Here is a 17,848-nt window from a genome sequence, read left to right as displayed (position 1 = left end):
TAAAGCACACCTCAAACATACTGCTTCCTTTTGTGACAACATGTAAAATCTAAAGAAATCAGCCAAGATCTCAGGAGGAAAATTGTGGAACTCCACAAGTCTGGTTCATCCTTGGGTACAATTTCAAACAAGTTCCAAGTTCAAACTATTATACTGAAGTATAAACACCATGGGAATGTCCAGCCATCATAGCGCTTAGGAGGGAGACGAGTTCTGTGTCCCAGAGATGAAGTGTTTTGGTGAGAAATGTATGTATCAACCCCAGAACAAAAGCTAAAGACCTTTTGAAGATGCTGCCGAAGCTGGTAAGAGAGTGTTCTTATCCACAGTGAAACCAGTCCTGTAACCATATGGGCTGAAAGGCTACTCAGAGAGGAAGAAGACATTACTCATAAAAAGACGGATTACAGTTTGTAAATGCACAATCTAAAAAATTCTTTCTCTCATTATTCTGGCATTTAGCAAATATAAATAATTTTGGTAATCCTATCTGACCTAAAACAGGAAAGGTTTAGTCTGTTTTAATGTCAGACAGTGGAAAAAAAAGTTATGGGCCTTTTTTACATTGAATGTAAACTTCTGGTTTCAGCTGTAAATGTATATATACAGTGCTTAACAAATATATTAGTCCACCCAGTGTCAGGTTTATGCTACAGCTGCCCTAAATGAATGAATTTTCAAATTCACTGTTTACAAAAAAACAGAAAAAATAGTAGAACACATTACTATTTTTTGATGAAGATGTCAAATTATAGCTATTTACTTGCATTCCTTAGCAGAAAAATGAGTTTTAGTGGTTGAATGTTATGCTTGATTAATTCCTGACTTCTCAGAGAAGCCCAGTGGCTCAGATTTCGGTATAAAGAGATGAATTCAGTTGAAAATTCCTCATTCCTGTTCAAAAAGGTAAAACGTTCAGAGTTGAGTGGCATTTAAGCACTCCATGATGCTGACTGGTATGATTTAGATGGTGTATGTGTGTGTGCTTAACAAATGAGACAGATAATACATTTATTAAGCACTGTATATGAGTTTTATCTTTCAGTCGAGTCATTAATGGATTCTTGGTTGCACTGAGGAGTGCAGAAGTTGTACTTCTTTACAGTATTTGGTGCAAACGGTGTACTGGTGATTTAAGGTGAAACTCACTCTGACCTTACAAAACATGTTTATGGCCCTAACTTAAGGGTTTGTATGCAAATTATGGTGTATACTCATGTTTAACAGAATACAACGATGAAGAGATTACAGTGTATATCCCAAAAACTGCTTAAAGTGATTTTGAACATGCAGCTTTGAACTATTTCATTTGGTTGCTTTCATACTTGATTATTAAATCAAGCCACTATTAATTCTTTGACTTTCTTTGCAATGCATTTCTGCCACAGATGCCTGTATGTAATGTGTTTTGTTGTGGAAATGTTGCATGATTTTTTGTAGAGACTTCATGACTATGTGTCTTGTCTGATTTCCTCTTGTTTTGCCATAACGTTTGGTTAGTAATGTTCTGCTCAGCAGTGTGGTCAGTCTTCTCAGGAAAACTGAATTAACTGAATGTGTGTTTATTGACTCTCTGCTCTTCGTTGCAGGGCTTTGGCAGACACAAGGCAGATAGGCAAGCTGACCAGGGAGCAGTTTGCCCTCGCCATGCATCTCATCCAGCAGAAAGTCAGCAAGGGCATTGACCCTCCACAAGCCCTGAGTGCTGACATGATTCCACCCTCTGAAAGAGGAACTCCTGTACCAGTAGGTCCCACACACACAAACTTGGAATGTTTTTTTAGTGCTGAGAGAGATATTGTTATATCTGCATATCTTATCCCAGCTCTTCCTGTCCACATTTGAAATGCTGGGCAAGAATCTGATCCCCAAATTGCTTCTGATGGTCAGGCAAACATTTTGCATGGCTTTGTGTGATTAGGAATCAGAGAAAAATAGTAAACACAATACAACTGTTCACCTTTTCTATCGTATTTGCATGCAGATTGCTGCCCATTTGGCCATTGTGTCAACAGTACTATAAGATAAGATGTGCCTTTATTTATCTCACAGTGGAGAAATTCACATTGTTGTCAACAGCTTTACACATAGAGATACACACACCCTCGACAGAAAAGATGTACATATAAATATAAGAAATAGTGCAAAAAGTATAAAAGTACACATAAAAGGAGAATAGTGCAAACGGAATATGAGAACGGGCTTCTGGATGTCTTCTTGTGTAAGTATCCACCATTGCTGAGATCTTTGTGAAGATTTGTCAAAAAAAATATTGACTAGAACACCTTAAACACCTCCAATTTTGAGCCTTAGACTTAAACTTGCTGTTCTAATATGATTTAGATCTCACCTTCACTAGGCATATCAATGCAACACAGCCTTTTATAATTTTCAAAATATAGCCTTTGGCTTTGTGTCCCAGATAGACCAAGGGAAGCTTAGTCATGCTTTTATATCCAGTGGGGTGGACTACTGTAATGGCCTCATAACTCCACAACTGCAAAAAGGTAATTAAACAGCAGAAGTTTGTTCAAAATTGTGTTGCGAGTTATATCCAGAGAGACCAAGAGAACAAATCACATCACTGTGTGTCCCAGTGAATTACAGACAAGACTTTAAAATGCTAATCACAAAAACCAGGCTGAAAGTTTATTTATTAATTTTGATATGCCAATAATTAAGCTTTAAAAATTCCATCTTCAATATGTACTGTGAACATTATTTATTAGCTATTCTTTTATTAATATTTTACAAATAATGTATGTGTATTCTCGCACACTGAACGAAGCAAACGCTGCTGGATCTCTTTGTAGACATGCCACTTGATCGTGTGAAGGGGAAAACTCCTAGTTTGTAGTTTGGTTTTGAAATATATCTTTTGTGAACTTTTCTGACACACCTCATATAATCAGCCAACCTCTGCTTAACATTACTTCTGCACTGGCTTCAGTTTTGAACTGTGCCTGTTGAGACTTTGGTGGGACATATGGAAATCTGAGTTCCTATTGTTTAAAATGTTATAGTCAGTGTCTTGTTTGACATTGCATGAAGACAGCTCTTGCTGTTGTTATTTCTTTGTGGTTGCAGAGTATGTCAGGATACATGACTCCAGTGGGATCAGAGATGGCTGCTCTGTCTGAAATGAGACGAGTGAGTAAAATGTTCTCCTTCTTTTCACATCAGCTCTAAGCTGTTTTGTGCCTTTTGTTAAGTTGGGCATAAAAGTGTGTTTACCAGTCTGCCAAAAAAGTCCCTTCCCAAAAAACAATAAATGAATACCATATTTTCCTGACTATAAGCTGCTACTTTTTTCCCACGCTTTGAACTATGTGGCTTATAATGTGGTGCGGCTTTTCTGTGGATTTTTCTTCACCCGCTAGGGGGCGCTTTTGTATAAAGTGAAAAAAAAGAGACAGGTGAAAGTCAAATTTTAACATAAAAGAAGAAAGTTCTAATTTTTTTTTAGCACATGCAAGCAGCGGGCACAACAGAGATTTTTTTTCAAACCCATACCCCTTCATCATGGAAACCACACGAAGAAGTTCTTATGATGCCGCTTTTGAGTTGAAGGCCATCGATCTGGCAGTAAAGGAAGGAAATAGAGCTGCTGCACGTAAGCTTGGCATGAATGTATCCATGGTTCGGCGCTGGAGACAGCAGCGGGAAGAACTCATGCATGGCAAAAGACTAGAAAGGCTTTCAGAGGACATAAAAGCAGGTGGCCTGAACTTGAAAATGTTCTTGAGGACTGGGTTAACACTGAGAGAGCAGGTGGCCGAGGTGTGTCCACCGTGCAAATCCAGCTGAAAGCCAAATCAGTAGCCCGCGAAATTAATATTGACGATTTTAACGGAGGAGTTAAAATGTCTGGTGTTTCAGATTCATGAGAAGAAAGAGCTTGTCCATCAGGGCACGGACAACTCTCTGTCAGCAACTCCCCTCGGACTACCAGGAAAAACTTGCAAATTTCCGACAATTTGTTGAAACAAAGATTGCGGAGAACGCCATAGGACCAGACAACATTATAAATATGGATGAAGTGCCACTGACATTTGATCTGCCTCTGACCAGGACTGTAAACAAGACAGGTGCATCATCCATTATGGTGAAAACCACCGGGCACGAGAGGACACATTTCACGTGAATCCTGGGCTGCACCGCATCTGGAAAGAAGCTTCCCCCGATGGTCATTTTTAAGTGCAAAACTATGTGCCGAAAGACCAACTCCCGAAAGACATTGTGGTTGAAGTCAGCCAGAAAGGATGGATGCTAGAAAGTCTAATGAAGGACTGGTTAACGGAGTGCTACGGAAAGCGCCCAGGAGGATTTTTTCACCGTAAAAAGGCGCTGCGTGTTTTGGACAGTATGAGGGCCCATGTTACTGATTCAGTGAAAGCAGTCATCAAGAGAACCAACTAAATTCCTGCTGTGATTCCTGGAGGTACTACAAAGTTTTTGCAACCTCTGGACATCAGTGTGAATTGAGCATTTAAAGCAGCACTCCGCTGTGAATGGGAGACTTGGATGACGAGTGGCGATAAATCCTTCACAAACACTGGCCGCATGCGAAGAGCATCATTTTCTGATGTCTGTCAGTGGATCCTAACTGCGTGGAGCAGTGTGAGTGAATCTACCATCACCAGTGGGTTCCGAAAGGCTGGACTGTTGCGTGAAGAGGGCACTTCAGCTTCAGAGTCAGCTTCACCCCGGGATAATGACAGCGACACGGAGAGCGACACGGAGAGCAACACTGACATCGCCACAGAAAAGGTATGTGACAAAGCTCTTCTGAGGCTGTTCAACTCCGACACTGAAGAAGAGGACTTCGATGGTTTCAGTGCGCAGGAGGACAATGAATAAAGCAATCAATAACTTTTCTGTTTTGTTTGATAAGCACTTTTATGCTTCGGGCACCGTTCGGAAACTGATCAGTTCAGTTATGTTCAGTTAAACTAAATATTCAGTTCAGTAGATAACCGCGGCTTTTAGGCCGGCGCGGCTTATATAAGTACATTTCCAATTTTTTAAAAAAACTTTGTGGGTGCGGCTTATATTGAGGTGCGCTCTATAGTCAGGAAAATACGGTAGTTTAAAAAAAAATCCCATCCACCAACTCTCATAATCATAATTCAAAGACATTTACTGCTCACTGATGTTCTTCTCGTATCTTAACTCTTTTGCTACTGATGTTTCTAACTTTCCCCTCTTCCTCCTCTCTCAGGCTATATTGTTCAAGTTGTGGGTAGGTAACTTAGACATACAGTGTACCTTTAAATGCTTTCAGTGGCTGGCTCATTACTAGAAAGCATGCAAGGTTTTTCTCTTCATTTCAATGAAGTGCAGTGACAGTGTCTCACTCTGTCAACTGCCTGATGATCCAGGGAAGATTCAAAATCACTGAATGAAAAATCTGTTCATTGATAACCAGGATTCCTCGGAAATGCGCATTTTTTATACATCAGCTGCTATTAATATAGAAGTTGTTTGTTGCCCTGCTATAAATAAGTTAATCGACTTTTAAAGTTTTTTTTTGTTTTTTTCCTTTTTGTTTGTTTGTTTGTTGTTGTTGTTTTTAAATCATAAAATGCGATCATTCATTGTCTGTGTAAGCAACTGTGCAATGCATTCAGGTATGCATTACGTTCTGGTTGTGGCAGCCTACCGGTGAAGCGTTCTTTGAATCAGATATCCCTAGTGTTTGCGTGGTTGCAGGAGGGTGGAGCAGCTGTCAGTTGTCTAGCGTGGTCGTGCTTAGTCATACACCCATCAAGCGTCCAGTTTTAGGTAGCGGTGTGACCTTCACGTTCTAAAAGCCATATGCTCACATACCAGTCAGACTACTGTCATCAGCAAATGCTAGTGGACAAAATGCCGGAAGTTTGTTGAGAACAACCTTTGAATTTTTCCAAGCTCAAAAACAAATATATCTTGAATCTTTCCTATCTTTGGCAGTTTGTCAGTGGTTGTGACACTCCCCCATTTGTTGGTAAATTACCCAGGCCCTACCTATTGATTAAACCTTTGTGCTGCTCCTTTTGGTCACTGGACTCTCTCCTATTCCCTCTTTACCTCTTTCTCCTGGCCTGATCTGCCATGGCTCATTTGGTGCCATTTCATCATCGTACATTCTTTAACAAATAAGATTTACTTTGCCAACCTATCTTCCTTCCCTTCTTGTCCTTTTCTTTTTCTACCTGCTGTCCTTTTCTACAGGACAGCTCTAGTTCAGTGGGTTCAGGAGAGTTTACTGGCATCAAGGAGTTGGATGACATCAGCCAGGAGATAGCCCAGTTGCAGAGGTAAAAAACAACATTACTGGCAGCACTTGAGTACCATGACAGTTCATATCTATGAAATGCCAGAAAGATGACAACACAAATTTCAGTTTGAAGCATAAACTTAAACTGTGACATAAGTATTTCTCACTGTCATTTTCATTTTGTAGTATGCCATTTAGTCAAAACATAATGTAGTAGCAGCACTAGTGTAGCCATTCGTGAATTGTTCTAACAGCAGTCATTTACAAGATCCAGCTCAGAGTTTAAGTTTAGTTTCGTTGTTGGTCACTATTCAGTACTTTGTGACATCCTGTCTGAAATCTTGTAGTTTTGCTCAACCTGTCACTCTTACATTGACTCATCACTAATCCATGTCGTCATCCACATCCAGGCTTTGCTCACTCCCTGTACTCACAATAACACACAGACCACATCACGGCTTGGTCAATATGAGCCTGTTTTAATGATATTATCATTTAATATTAAAATAAGATCAACCTCAATGGACACATGTTACATATTATGTTTCTCAAAATGCACTACTCACAAAAAACTTGTTGTCACCACAGTAAAAACGTTTATCTTTACTACAGGATTTTAACATGACAAAATGAAATAGCACAAGCATAGTTCATTGATTACAGAAGAACAGTATCACAGCACTATGTTTATAAAAACTGAAAAGGTAATGTGCATTTTCAGTACCTGCATATCATGCTAGCGTAAGCTCAGTCGAAGATCAGGCCTCCATGGTCTTTTGGTGTTCCCCTTATACACATACAAAGTCTGCATGTCTTTATGAGATAAAGATTGTCTGTTAGGGTAAATAATTGGTGAGCGCAAAGTGTGGTTGTGGTTGAGGAGTCTTACGTTTTGGGCAAGAAAATCTCTGCTTGTATGTTACATCCTTAAAACCTTATAAACCCCAAAAACATATTTTCCAAAGCCCTAAATAATGAAATGAAATGAAAAATACTTTATTTATCCCAGAAAGGAAATTCAATAATAGTGAAAAATAAAATAAAAATAGTGATCACAAGTCACACTTTTGCAAAATAACTAAATTCTGAGGCTTTGAAAATTTGTTCTTGTATGATCTCACAGACTTCTTCACCTAACACCTACACTTGAGCTCCTTCTAGACATGCAATCCTTTATTTTAATGGGACCATCTCGGCCTCATGTATACAGAAGCCGAGAGTGGTCGTTTTCCGCTACTGTTCTTTCTTCGCCGTTTTCTCGAGATAACGAATTAATTTTCTCGTTATCTCGGGATAACAAGAATCGTTTTCTCGTGAAAACGAGATCCCAGGTGTGTGGGAAGTCCCACACACCTGGGATTCCATCCTCAGTCACCAGCGGGGGTCGGAGGACAGACGAGACCGGGCACGAGCGCTTCATTGTAAGTTGTCGTGCCCGGTCAGCTGTTCTCATGACACGTCATGTCGGAGTTTCCAGTCAGCTGTCTATAAGATACGTCACACCAGGAAGTCTGACAACTTCTGATGAAGACTGAAGTGACAGCCGAAACTGTCAACGGGATAATTATCCCGTTATCTCGAGAAAACGAACGCCGTTTAAAAAAATGTGCGGCCATGAGCACTCTCGGCTTCCGTACATGTATGAATGAGCACTCTGGTCACTTTTCTGTAAAAGCTGTGACAGTCATCTTACAAGGTTGGGCATAGAAAATTTCTATATTACTTTCAACACAGCACAAGTCTGAACACATTAATGGCTAGTCAAGTCAAGCTCCTAATGTCCCAATGGTGGTAGAACTTCACCTTTCACAACTGTTCCAGTTTTTCTTTCAGCCACTGGTGTTTCTTGATCGTTTTGGAGCATACTGTCAAGAGGGATTGCAACATCTGTCTCAACTGCCCTCTTCTGCTCTTTTTCTAACACCACTATGTCAGATTGGTTTGCCAGCAGCTGCTTGTCACTCTGGAACTTAAAGTCTCACAGGATCTTAGGTCTCTTGTTTTGAACCCCTTCTGGTCTTGTGTTCCATCAACATGTGGCCATTTGTAATCCATACTCAGCACCTGTACACTGTCACAGCCACTTAGTTGTGCCTATCAGTATACATTATCCTCGCTTGCATCTTACACTCTGCTACTATATGCTGGACTGTCTCAGGTGCATCTTTGCACAGCCTGCCTGTTGGGTCCTGTCTGCTGTGGTAGACCCCTGCCTCTATTGCTGTGGTACTTAGGGCCTGTTCTTGTGCTGGTATCAGAGTCTGTGCGCTGTCCTTCAGACTTCCCTTTTGTAGCCTTTGGTAGAATTTCTTGACGTCAGCCACTCTTCCTCTTCATAGAGCATGATATAGATTTATTGAAAAGGGAAATTTGATGGAGGAATTTTTATTGACTTGCCAGCAATGTATTTGATTACATGAATAGCTACCTTGCTTCGTCTGGGGGCCACTTTTGCAAAGTGACAGGACACCAAGGGCAAGTTAACGACATTCTAATTCTTATTCAAAACATACTATACCTGCATAGTTGTTGTTACCACCTGTAAAAAAATGCATACTTAAAAGAAAAAATACACTATCAGATGTGGATGCGCTTTTTGGTTTACTTCTTTCCTACTGCTTTTTCCATCCATCCATCCATCCATCCATCCATCCATCCATCCATCCATCCATCCATCCATCCATCCATCCATCCATCCATCCACTCTTTCTTTGATGTATTATTTTATCAAATTTTTGTTTGTTCACCACTTACTCTCCATGCTGCGTCAGCACTCTTGCCTTTACCCAGTGGAATATGCTCAGGTAAACACACCGGCTACTGAATATCCATGGACTGGCATTCTGTCAAATTTACTTTGACACACACAGAGTGAATACTGTGTCTGCTTGCTAGTTTTCATAAATATTGTCAGTGTCAGATAGATTAATGGGTTTCACATACTTTATTGTAGAAGCTTCTTATTTTCTATTTAATGCTGGAGCATGAGCTATAGGGTTTGTTATAGAGTCTACCTGACAACAGTAGTCAAAAACTGTACAGTTGAAACCAAAATTTACATACACTGTATTACATTCACTGTCTGACATTAAAACAGACTAAACTTTTTCTGTTTTAGGTCAGTTAGGATTACCAAAATTATATCTGTTTGCTAAATGCCAGAATAATGAGAGAGAGGATTTAAAAAAAAAAAAGAATTTATTACTGCTTTCTCCAAAGTCAAAAGTTTACGTACATTTCCTTAGTAATTTGGTAGCATTGCCTTTAAATGGTATGACTTGGGTCAAATGTTTTGGGTTTCCTTCCACAAGCTTCTCACAATAGTTTGATGAATTCTGGCCCATTCCTCCTGATAGAACTGGTGGAACTGAGTCAGGTTTGTTGGCTGCCTTGCTCCACACGCCTTTTCAGCTCTGTCCACAATTTTTTTTTACAGAATTGAGATCAGGGCTTTGTGATGGCCACTCCAAAACATTGACTTTGTTGTCCTGAAGTCTCTTTGTGACTAATGTGGTGGTATGCTTAGGGTCATTGTCCATTTGGAAGACCCATTTACAAGCTGTAACTTCCTGGCAGATGTCTTGAGATATTGCTTCAATATTTCCAAATAATGTTCTTTCCTCATGACGCCATCTATTTTGTGAAGCGCACCAGTTGTATGTTTCATTTGGAGTAATGTCTTCTTTCTCTCTGAGTAGCCTTTCAGCCCATGTGGTTACAGGAATGGTTTCACTGTGGATAATAACACTCTCTTACCAGCTTCAGCAGCATCTTCACAAGGTTTTCACTTTTGTTCTGGGGTTGATATGTGCATTTCTCACCAAAACACTTCATCTGTGGGAACCCGTCTCCTTCCTGAGCGGTATGATGGCTGGACATTCCCATGGTGTTTGTACTTGAGTATAATTGTTTGAATTATGTGGAGGTCCACAATTCTCTTCCTGATATCTTGGCTTTCTTTCGATTTTCCATGTTGTCATAAAAGGAAGCAGTATGTTTGAGGTGTGTCTTAAAATACATCCACATGTGTGCCTCCAATTAACTCAAATGTTCTCAGTTAACCAATCAAAAGCTTCCAAAGCCATGACATCATCATCTGGGCTTTCCCAAATAGTTTGAAGGCATAGTAATCTGAGTGTATGTGAACTTCTGACTTTAAAGAAAGTAACTAAAAATTCTCTCTTTTATTATTCTGGCATTTAGCAAATATAAATAATATTGGTAATCCTAACTGACCGAAAACAGGAAAAGTTTAGTCTGATTTAATGTCAGACAGTGAGAAAAAAATATTGTGTGTCTTTTTATATAGTGGATGTAAATTCCTGGTTTCAACTGTATCTAGTGGATAGTTTATTTTAACTGATTGTGTTTCTTTACTAGGTAGCTTAGCTGCTACACTTGAATTTGGCCTCCTGAGAATGGAGAGCTCGTTTTTTCATTTTGTTGAGTCTAACCAGCAAGTTATAGATTTCTCATTTAAATTACACAAGGGTTTGCTAGGGTCAAATTGAACTAAGTTTCGCACTGACAGTATGTATGTGAGAGACTGCACAGTTGTCTTCATACCCTCTATTTTGTTGTGACCATGTGGACTTCAATACAAGCGTACATGCTGAAAGACCGAACTAGACCATTTTGATTTCATTTGTGATATGCGTGTGCGGAAAACGAGGACAGCTATGTATCCATCCAGCCCTCAGCTGTCCACGTGTCTGGCCATTAGCAGTAGAACACAGGACTGACATCAACAAGATCATGTATTTTAAAGGGCACAAGACTGTGTCTACAGAAATATTGTGTGCATTCAGATATTGTGGAAATTAACTGACATGTAAGCACAACAGATCATGTAAGAGCAAGATCTGTGAACTCACAAAGATGAGGCAGTTTTTTTCAGACAATAAAAAAAAAGCAGATGATTTTTCTCACTGGCCTACACACAAATCTAAGAACAAAGACAAATAAAAACACATTTTTACTTTTTTTTTTTTTTTTTTTTAGAAATGTGTATCTGTTTTGACATGAAATACACATTGCGCTTTATATAGCACTTTGCCGTTACATTCTGAAGTAATATAATACATACAATAGCTAATTTTTTCCCATATCTGTTACATTGTGGATTTGATAGAATACCAGTCCAATATCTTGTTACTCTGACATGTTGATGTATGTACACAGCAGGGGTTGGGTACTTATTTAATTCCTTTTCTGTTATCACAATTATCCTTGTGTGTTTTTTGTGCACTTTTGTGTGTAAATGTTTCTGGATATGTGTCAGGGAGAAGTACACTCTTGAGCAAGACATCAGGGAGACAGAGGAGGCCATCAGACATAAGAGTGCTGAGGTACAGGTGAGGACAAATTGTTTATTGGTCAGTTAGTACCACTATTAACAAAAAGGTTTGCTTTAATATCAGTTAAGTCATTACAATTGATCTGCTTTCAAAATTTCTGAAACTGTAAAGTTTTTTTCTTGTCCAACACCTCTTTATACGAGGCCAGTGGGTGCAGGGTATATGTAGTGCACTAAACAACTTGGCTTTATTGAACATCGTAATATGGTATATGGTATGTGGTATTTGAGTGGCATTCATATGTTATTTTCTTTTATGGTTCACAAGGAAATGCAGAATGACCTGGACAGAGAGACAACCAGCCTGCAGGAGCTAGAGGCTCAGAAACAAGATGCTCAGGACCGCCTGGAGGAGATGGACCAACAGAAACATAAATTAGAAGACATGCTGAATGAAGTCCGGATGAAGTGCCAGGAGGAGTCTCAGATGGTGAGGAGGAGAGGATTGACTGGAGGATGCAGAGGAAGCTCAAAACAAGGCAGAGGATTACACCCGAGATGCATTGCTTTGGCTCTCTAATGTTTTTTGTTTGTGATTTTGGAATTCTGTTTTGTTTTACTGCTCAGCTACAAGAATTACTGAATAGGCAACTAAAATAATGCCAAAGAGAAGAAAGCAAAGTGTCTTTATCCATCAAGTGGCAGTGTAGTTACCAGTTAGTGCAATGTTGAGTGGATTTTAACGGCAATTGTTGCTTGGCAGGTCTTAACTTGTGACCCAACCTCAATGTTTTGTTCTCTTTTGCCTTCAGATCTCAACCCTCCAGAGTCAGATCCACTCCCAGGAGTCAGACTTGCAGTGCCAGGAAGAAGAGCTGAGCCGGGCAAAGGCTGATCTGGGCCGGTTGCAGCAGGAGGAGAATCAGCTGGAGCAGAGCTTGGCTGCTGGCAAGATCCAACTAGAAACCATCATCAAGTCTTTGAAGGCCACCCAGGATGAGATCAACCAGGTAGGACACAGGTTCTGTTTGTGTGTTTCTGAAACTGTCAACAGGAGGCGCCACTGCACTGTTGTAATCTGCTTCTTCATTACCACACAAGTCAGTATTTAGTGGACGTATACCACCAGAAGGACTGGAACGTGTGTGTGTGTGTGTGTGTGTGTGTGTGTGTGTGTTAGTCTAAGCTGCTGTGGTCTGTCATCTGTTTCCTCACAGCTACTATTTTCACACACACACACACACACACACACACACACACACACACACACACCACTTAACACCTACAACTTGCATACACAGCTTGGCTTTATTTACAGATGATATATAATTGTCTATGATGTAGTCTTGATCCTTTCCTGATAAAATCCATTGTGTTGAGCCCTAATAAAATATTTTCTTTTGTATTTTCTTAGTGTCAAATTGACTGCTGCAAAAAAATGTATTTTCTTTTTTTATGGAGAGCTGCTGCTATGGTTTAAATGGTGTCATGTAAAACTGTCTGCTAATGACAAATTATCATAGTGAGAAGTATCAAAACTTCTAATAGGCACTTCTAAAATGACTTGTACAGTCTAATACATACTTATTTTTATACTCAGCAATTTAAAAAAAAAACAAAACAACAAATTAAGGGAAATATATTGTGTTCATTATCTTTGCTAAAGTTCACAATTAGTTTTGCATTTATAAAATATCCTCTACATGGAGATTTGCTTTCTGACTGAAGCAATAATATCTGCTTGGGGGCATTTTAAAACATGCGTTTACACCCCAACATATTTGTTTGCTTGCCTTTACTGATACCTGCTATTAATGATAGCACAAAATGAGAAAAAATAATCAATCAGTGTCCTGCTCTATTCAGACACTAGGTCTTATGAATCTGAAAATTGTCTAGTTTGTGCGTGCTGGTGTTTTTTTTGTTTTTTTTTTTTAAATCTAGGCCTGGGAAGATGTGATATTGATGGGAACAAAGCAGTTTTTGTTTTTTCACAGAGTAAAGGTTTCATAAATCTAAAAGATTTAGAGGTGTCTGCTTGTAAATCAAACATAGATATAGTTTCAGATTGACCTGGTCTTGTTGTCTGGATGGGGATAGGAAGAGAAACCACTTTCGATAAATACACAAAAGTTTAAAATCTGAGTAGGATTAATCCTTTTGACGGTTTAGCCCACTATACTGGGTTGGCATTAAGACTCCCGTTCAACACTGCAGATCTTTGGCTGATGATAAGCGCTGATAATTAATTATCCCTGGTAATTATGAAATTTACCTTTACCTTTTCCTTTTCACACCTGTATGTATATGACAAGAGTAAACTTCCATTTAACTGTCAACTTGTCTACTTTTGGTTGATGCCAGATATGTAATGATGTGAAGTCTACTTATGAATTTATGAGTGATTAACCAAAACCATACTTCATCATGAATTTCAAGCCAAAGTTACTTAGTGTTGAAGGGGTTAAGGATTCAGACTTGAACTAAGATGTCTCACACCCTGTCTTCACAACAATACGTAACTCAAAAGTGTAAAATTAATTGCTATAATATATATATATTTTGCCATGTATATTTTTTATTTATTTATGAATTTAGGGAAATTTACATAGAATTTTAAAAAAAAACAAAAAAAAAACATTCCCAACTCCATCACATATCAACAGGAAGGGTATACTTAACAAGATAAACAACTAAACTAAATGCGCTTCTACACAAACATCTGCATGTATATGCACCCACACACAGAGAGAGAGAGAAGCAGGGAGGTCAGGTGGGGCAGATGCAGGGACTGGGGAGGGGACCCTGACAGAAAAGAAGCAAAACGTAATTTAGGTTAGCCCTACAGTCAACAGTCATTCTGTAATTGCAGAGCCACAGATTAACACATACAGCACTGTGCAAGTTTGAGGCACTCAAGAGTAAGTGAGAATTCTTGTGAAAAGTATTGTGGTGAATACTAAAGATGGATATCGCTAGGATTAGAATTTTACTACTATTTCTGATACTGCTTATTGATCCGGTACTTAAATGGTATTCTTATCGGTACATTTTTATTGATTTTATTTATTTTGTTTTAAAAGAGAAACACCTCAACACATTAGGAACAGAATAAGACGGCCTTATATTCTGCTACTGTCTATGAATAGCATCCTTACATAGCTGTCGACACTAATGTGTTGATGGGAGGATCAGAGCTCTGTGGACAGCATCACAGGTTTTACTGACGTCAAGTATTCTGCAATGTGTTTCATTACACTGTCCAGTGTTATATCAGAATTAATGTCAGCACATTGTGTTGACAAAACATCTTTCATGCTTCATTTTTGAGTATAAAATGAATGCAGTTCAAGTACTTCTTTAGCACCAACATTCAGTCAGAGAAACAGTGAATATAAAGTAAGACAGAGTTTGTCACTAAATCTCTGAAACTGAAATTGTGAGCAACAGTTCAGATGATGCTCTGAATTTCAGACTGAGACTAACCGTTTTTGTGTGTCCTACAGGCTCGCAGCAAGTTGTCCCAGATTCAGGATAGTCAGCAAGAAGTGTCTAAAAGCATTGAGCAGTACAACAGCACCTTGAATGGAACTCATGGAGGCAGCATGACCAACCTGGCTGACATGAGCGAGGGTTTCAGTGACAGAGAGAATGGAGGATTCCCAGCCATGGTGAGAGCAGCACAGGTCAGGATCTCAATTTCAACTCTGCTTTACCTCCCTGGACAAAAGCTCCTTACTGACAAATGTTTTTAGCAGGTTAAAATGCTTTAAATCCAGAAAACTCCGTTTTTCTCTAATGTTTATGCGTTTAGGGTGTTTTTAATCCTCTGTCCTCCTTTTCCTCTTTGTCCAGGCATGTTACGTATCTAGGCAAGACATTACCAGTAGTTTGCAATGCAACATGCAAGTCCTCTAGCTGTCATTTTTGTCATTTGAACCAGCCTTCTTTCTGTTTTCGGAAGACTTGAAGTCTTTATGAGTTCCTACACACTGATCAAATCCCACAATTTTCATAATAGCGTCATTTCTTTGGCTTAGTCCATCTCATACCAGGAAGACAATTATTATTTGTGTTTACACATTCGTACAACCACACACTTTACATTTCTTATATATTTTCTGTACTTTGTATTTCTGCCTTTATTTTGATAACAGATTCTAATCCTGGAGGATTGGTGCACAAATTTTTGGAGATGTTCTGCCATTCTTGAAATACGGGTTGGGCTGTGTTGCTCTGCCTTTCTCTTTAAAATACCTTAAAGGTGTTCTGTTGCATTCAAGCCAGGTCACGGTTTTCACTTCTTTCTTTAAAAATTCTTGTATGATTTCATCAGTGTGCTTTTAATCCTTTCAGTACATCTTACCATAACGAAGGTTATTATGTTCATTTGTTTTTTTTTTTTATAGCTGAGGTGTTGATTCCATTGCATGATCATATTAGAGGATTCACTTTGAGGTGCTGATGGCTGCACTCATTTTTTTGTGACGTCATTTAAATTTCTATTAAAAAAGAGAGTAACCATTTCTTTTGCAGCGTGCACGGTGTGTCCACGAGTTCATCAAAATATTACCCAAGCTACAGTTGATGTAGTGGGAAAGGAAATTATTTTTTTGTGTTAGACTGTGTGGATGGTCAATTGGAAAACTCAATTCTGTCTTTGGCTTTTTCCATTCCACAGGAAGATCCATTCAAAGTGAAGCCATCAGTGTTCAACAGCCAGCCCCAGGAGCTTCACACTGACCCCTTCCACTCTGAAGACCCCTTCAAAACAGATCCATTCAAAGGTTGTCTCCCCCCTTTACTTTCAGTGTCCCCCATTCCTACTCTTTTCCTCAGAATTCCTCAGAGCTCTTATCTGTCATCCATTTACTCCTTCCCTCCTTTCGTCATCCCTTCATGTTTCACACAAATCTCCTCTCCTCTCCTCTTCTTCCTCCTCCTCTGTCCTATCCTCTTTATCTTTGCTTCTTCTTTCAAGGCTTATATTTTTTCAGCCTGAGCTGCTCTCTGACTGTCTTTTATGTCTTCCTCCTTCTATTTCCTTTCCTCCTACTTTTCGCTCATTTTCCTGCTTAATTTCTCTTGTAGGTGACCCTTTTCAAAATGACCCCTTTGCAAAGCAGCCATCAACATCCACAGGTATTTACTTGAGGTTTTTTTTTTTTTTGACAGAGTTAGTTTAGCACGACAACAAAATATATACATTTCAGATGAGTAATTGCTATCAGGCTGATAATTCACTGGGGCAAAGTAAAATTAGTACATAAAAATAAACATCATTTACTTTTTTAGGGTGTTTTATTAGTCTCAAAACCCATGCACAGCAAACCCAACCATGTGCTCGTATTACAAGCTTACAGAACTGTATCCACAAAGAAAAACCCCTTATCGCAAAGGAGCAAATCTACTCCGTGAGGACAAATGTGGTCCTGTGAGCACAGGGCTATAATGAGCAATCGCTCCAACTTGTTTTTGTGGCAAAGACACGTGTTTCAATGTGCAGTTAGGCAAGCCTGCTAGTTTTTTGCAGTGAAATATACAGTACTTACCTGCAAATTTTCCACCACAACAATTTCACTGTCTCGTCACTGTGAACGCCGAAGCCGCATCCTTCGCTTAGTCCCACCCAAGACAGTTGGGATTGGTTTAAAGAAATACAACCATGCCAGAGTGTTCTGGCTTCACCACCTTTAGCAGAATGATAGTGAGGTGCAGCCAGACCATCTATAGAATAGACTGGCAAAGCCAGACTGCATTTTGTTAGGTCAACTCTCTGTTTTTTGTTTTTTTTTTAAATATATAAGTGGTGGAAAACTTCACGTTATCCATCCATCCATCCATCCATCCATCCATCCATTATCTATACACCTTTATCCTCACTAGGGTCACGGGGGGCTGGAGTCTATCCCAGCCAACTTGGGGCGAAGGCAGGGGACACCTGGACAGGTAACCAGTCTATCACAGGGCCAGAAAACTTCATGTTGACATGTTATAATTTTTCACTTTACCTTTAAGGAGGTAATCTTTGTTTCTCTAGTCAGTTGTGGAGGCTAACTTACCACTGTGGATAGAAAATCACACACAAAAAAAGCCTTCAGTGTTCAACAACATCTGGTTAATATGCCAGGAGCTGCAGTTTTTAAACAACCCACACAAGATGCCAAATACCAAATCAAAGGAGTGGCGTTATCAGCCACTGTCCCTCCTTGATGAGTAAATGTTTGCGGAGGGTGGAGCAGGCACTCATCATAGTCCTGTGCTTGAGGGATTGCATTTGTGCACTAGGTGTG

The 17,848-nt window shown here is 39.4% G+C and overlaps 1 protein-coding gene across 3 annotated transcripts in view; it reads left to right on the top strand.

Annotated features, from left to right (window-relative positions):
- Positions 1-17,848, top strand: part of eps15l1a (epidermal growth factor receptor pathway substrate 15-like 1a) — a 65,358-nt gene that overhangs the window by 15,389 nt on the left and 32,121 nt on the right. For 2 of the 3 annotated variants that reach the window (XM_008277319.1, XM_008277317.1), the window contains exons 11-19: positions 1,590-1,746; positions 3,088-3,150; positions 6,214-6,299; positions 11,541-11,613; positions 11,884-12,045; positions 12,368-12,565; positions 15,062-15,226; positions 16,237-16,342; positions 16,647-16,697. In XM_008277319.1, the coding sequence (XP_008275541.1) occupies positions 1,590-1,746; positions 3,088-3,150; positions 6,214-6,299; positions 11,541-11,613; positions 11,884-12,045; positions 12,368-12,565; positions 15,062-15,226; positions 16,237-16,342; positions 16,647-16,697 (1,061 nt within the window). Of the gene's footprint in view, positions 1-1,589; positions 1,747-3,087; positions 3,151-6,213; positions 6,300-11,540; positions 11,614-11,883; positions 12,046-12,367; positions 12,566-15,061; positions 15,242-16,236; positions 16,343-16,646; positions 16,698-17,848 lie in introns of all 3 variants that reach the window. The other variant, XM_008277318.1, reaches the window with a different exon arrangement.

This window comes from Stegastes partitus, unplaced genomic scaffold (genome assembly GCF_000690725.1).
Source record: "Stegastes partitus isolate 25-593 unplaced genomic scaffold, Stegastes_partitus-1.0.2 Scaffold95, whole genome shotgun sequence".
Lineage (NCBI taxonomy): Eukaryota > Metazoa > Chordata > Actinopteri > Pomacentridae > Stegastes > Stegastes partitus.
Note: the sequence above shows the minus strand (reverse complement) of the source record. Positions and strands in the feature narration are given on the sequence as shown.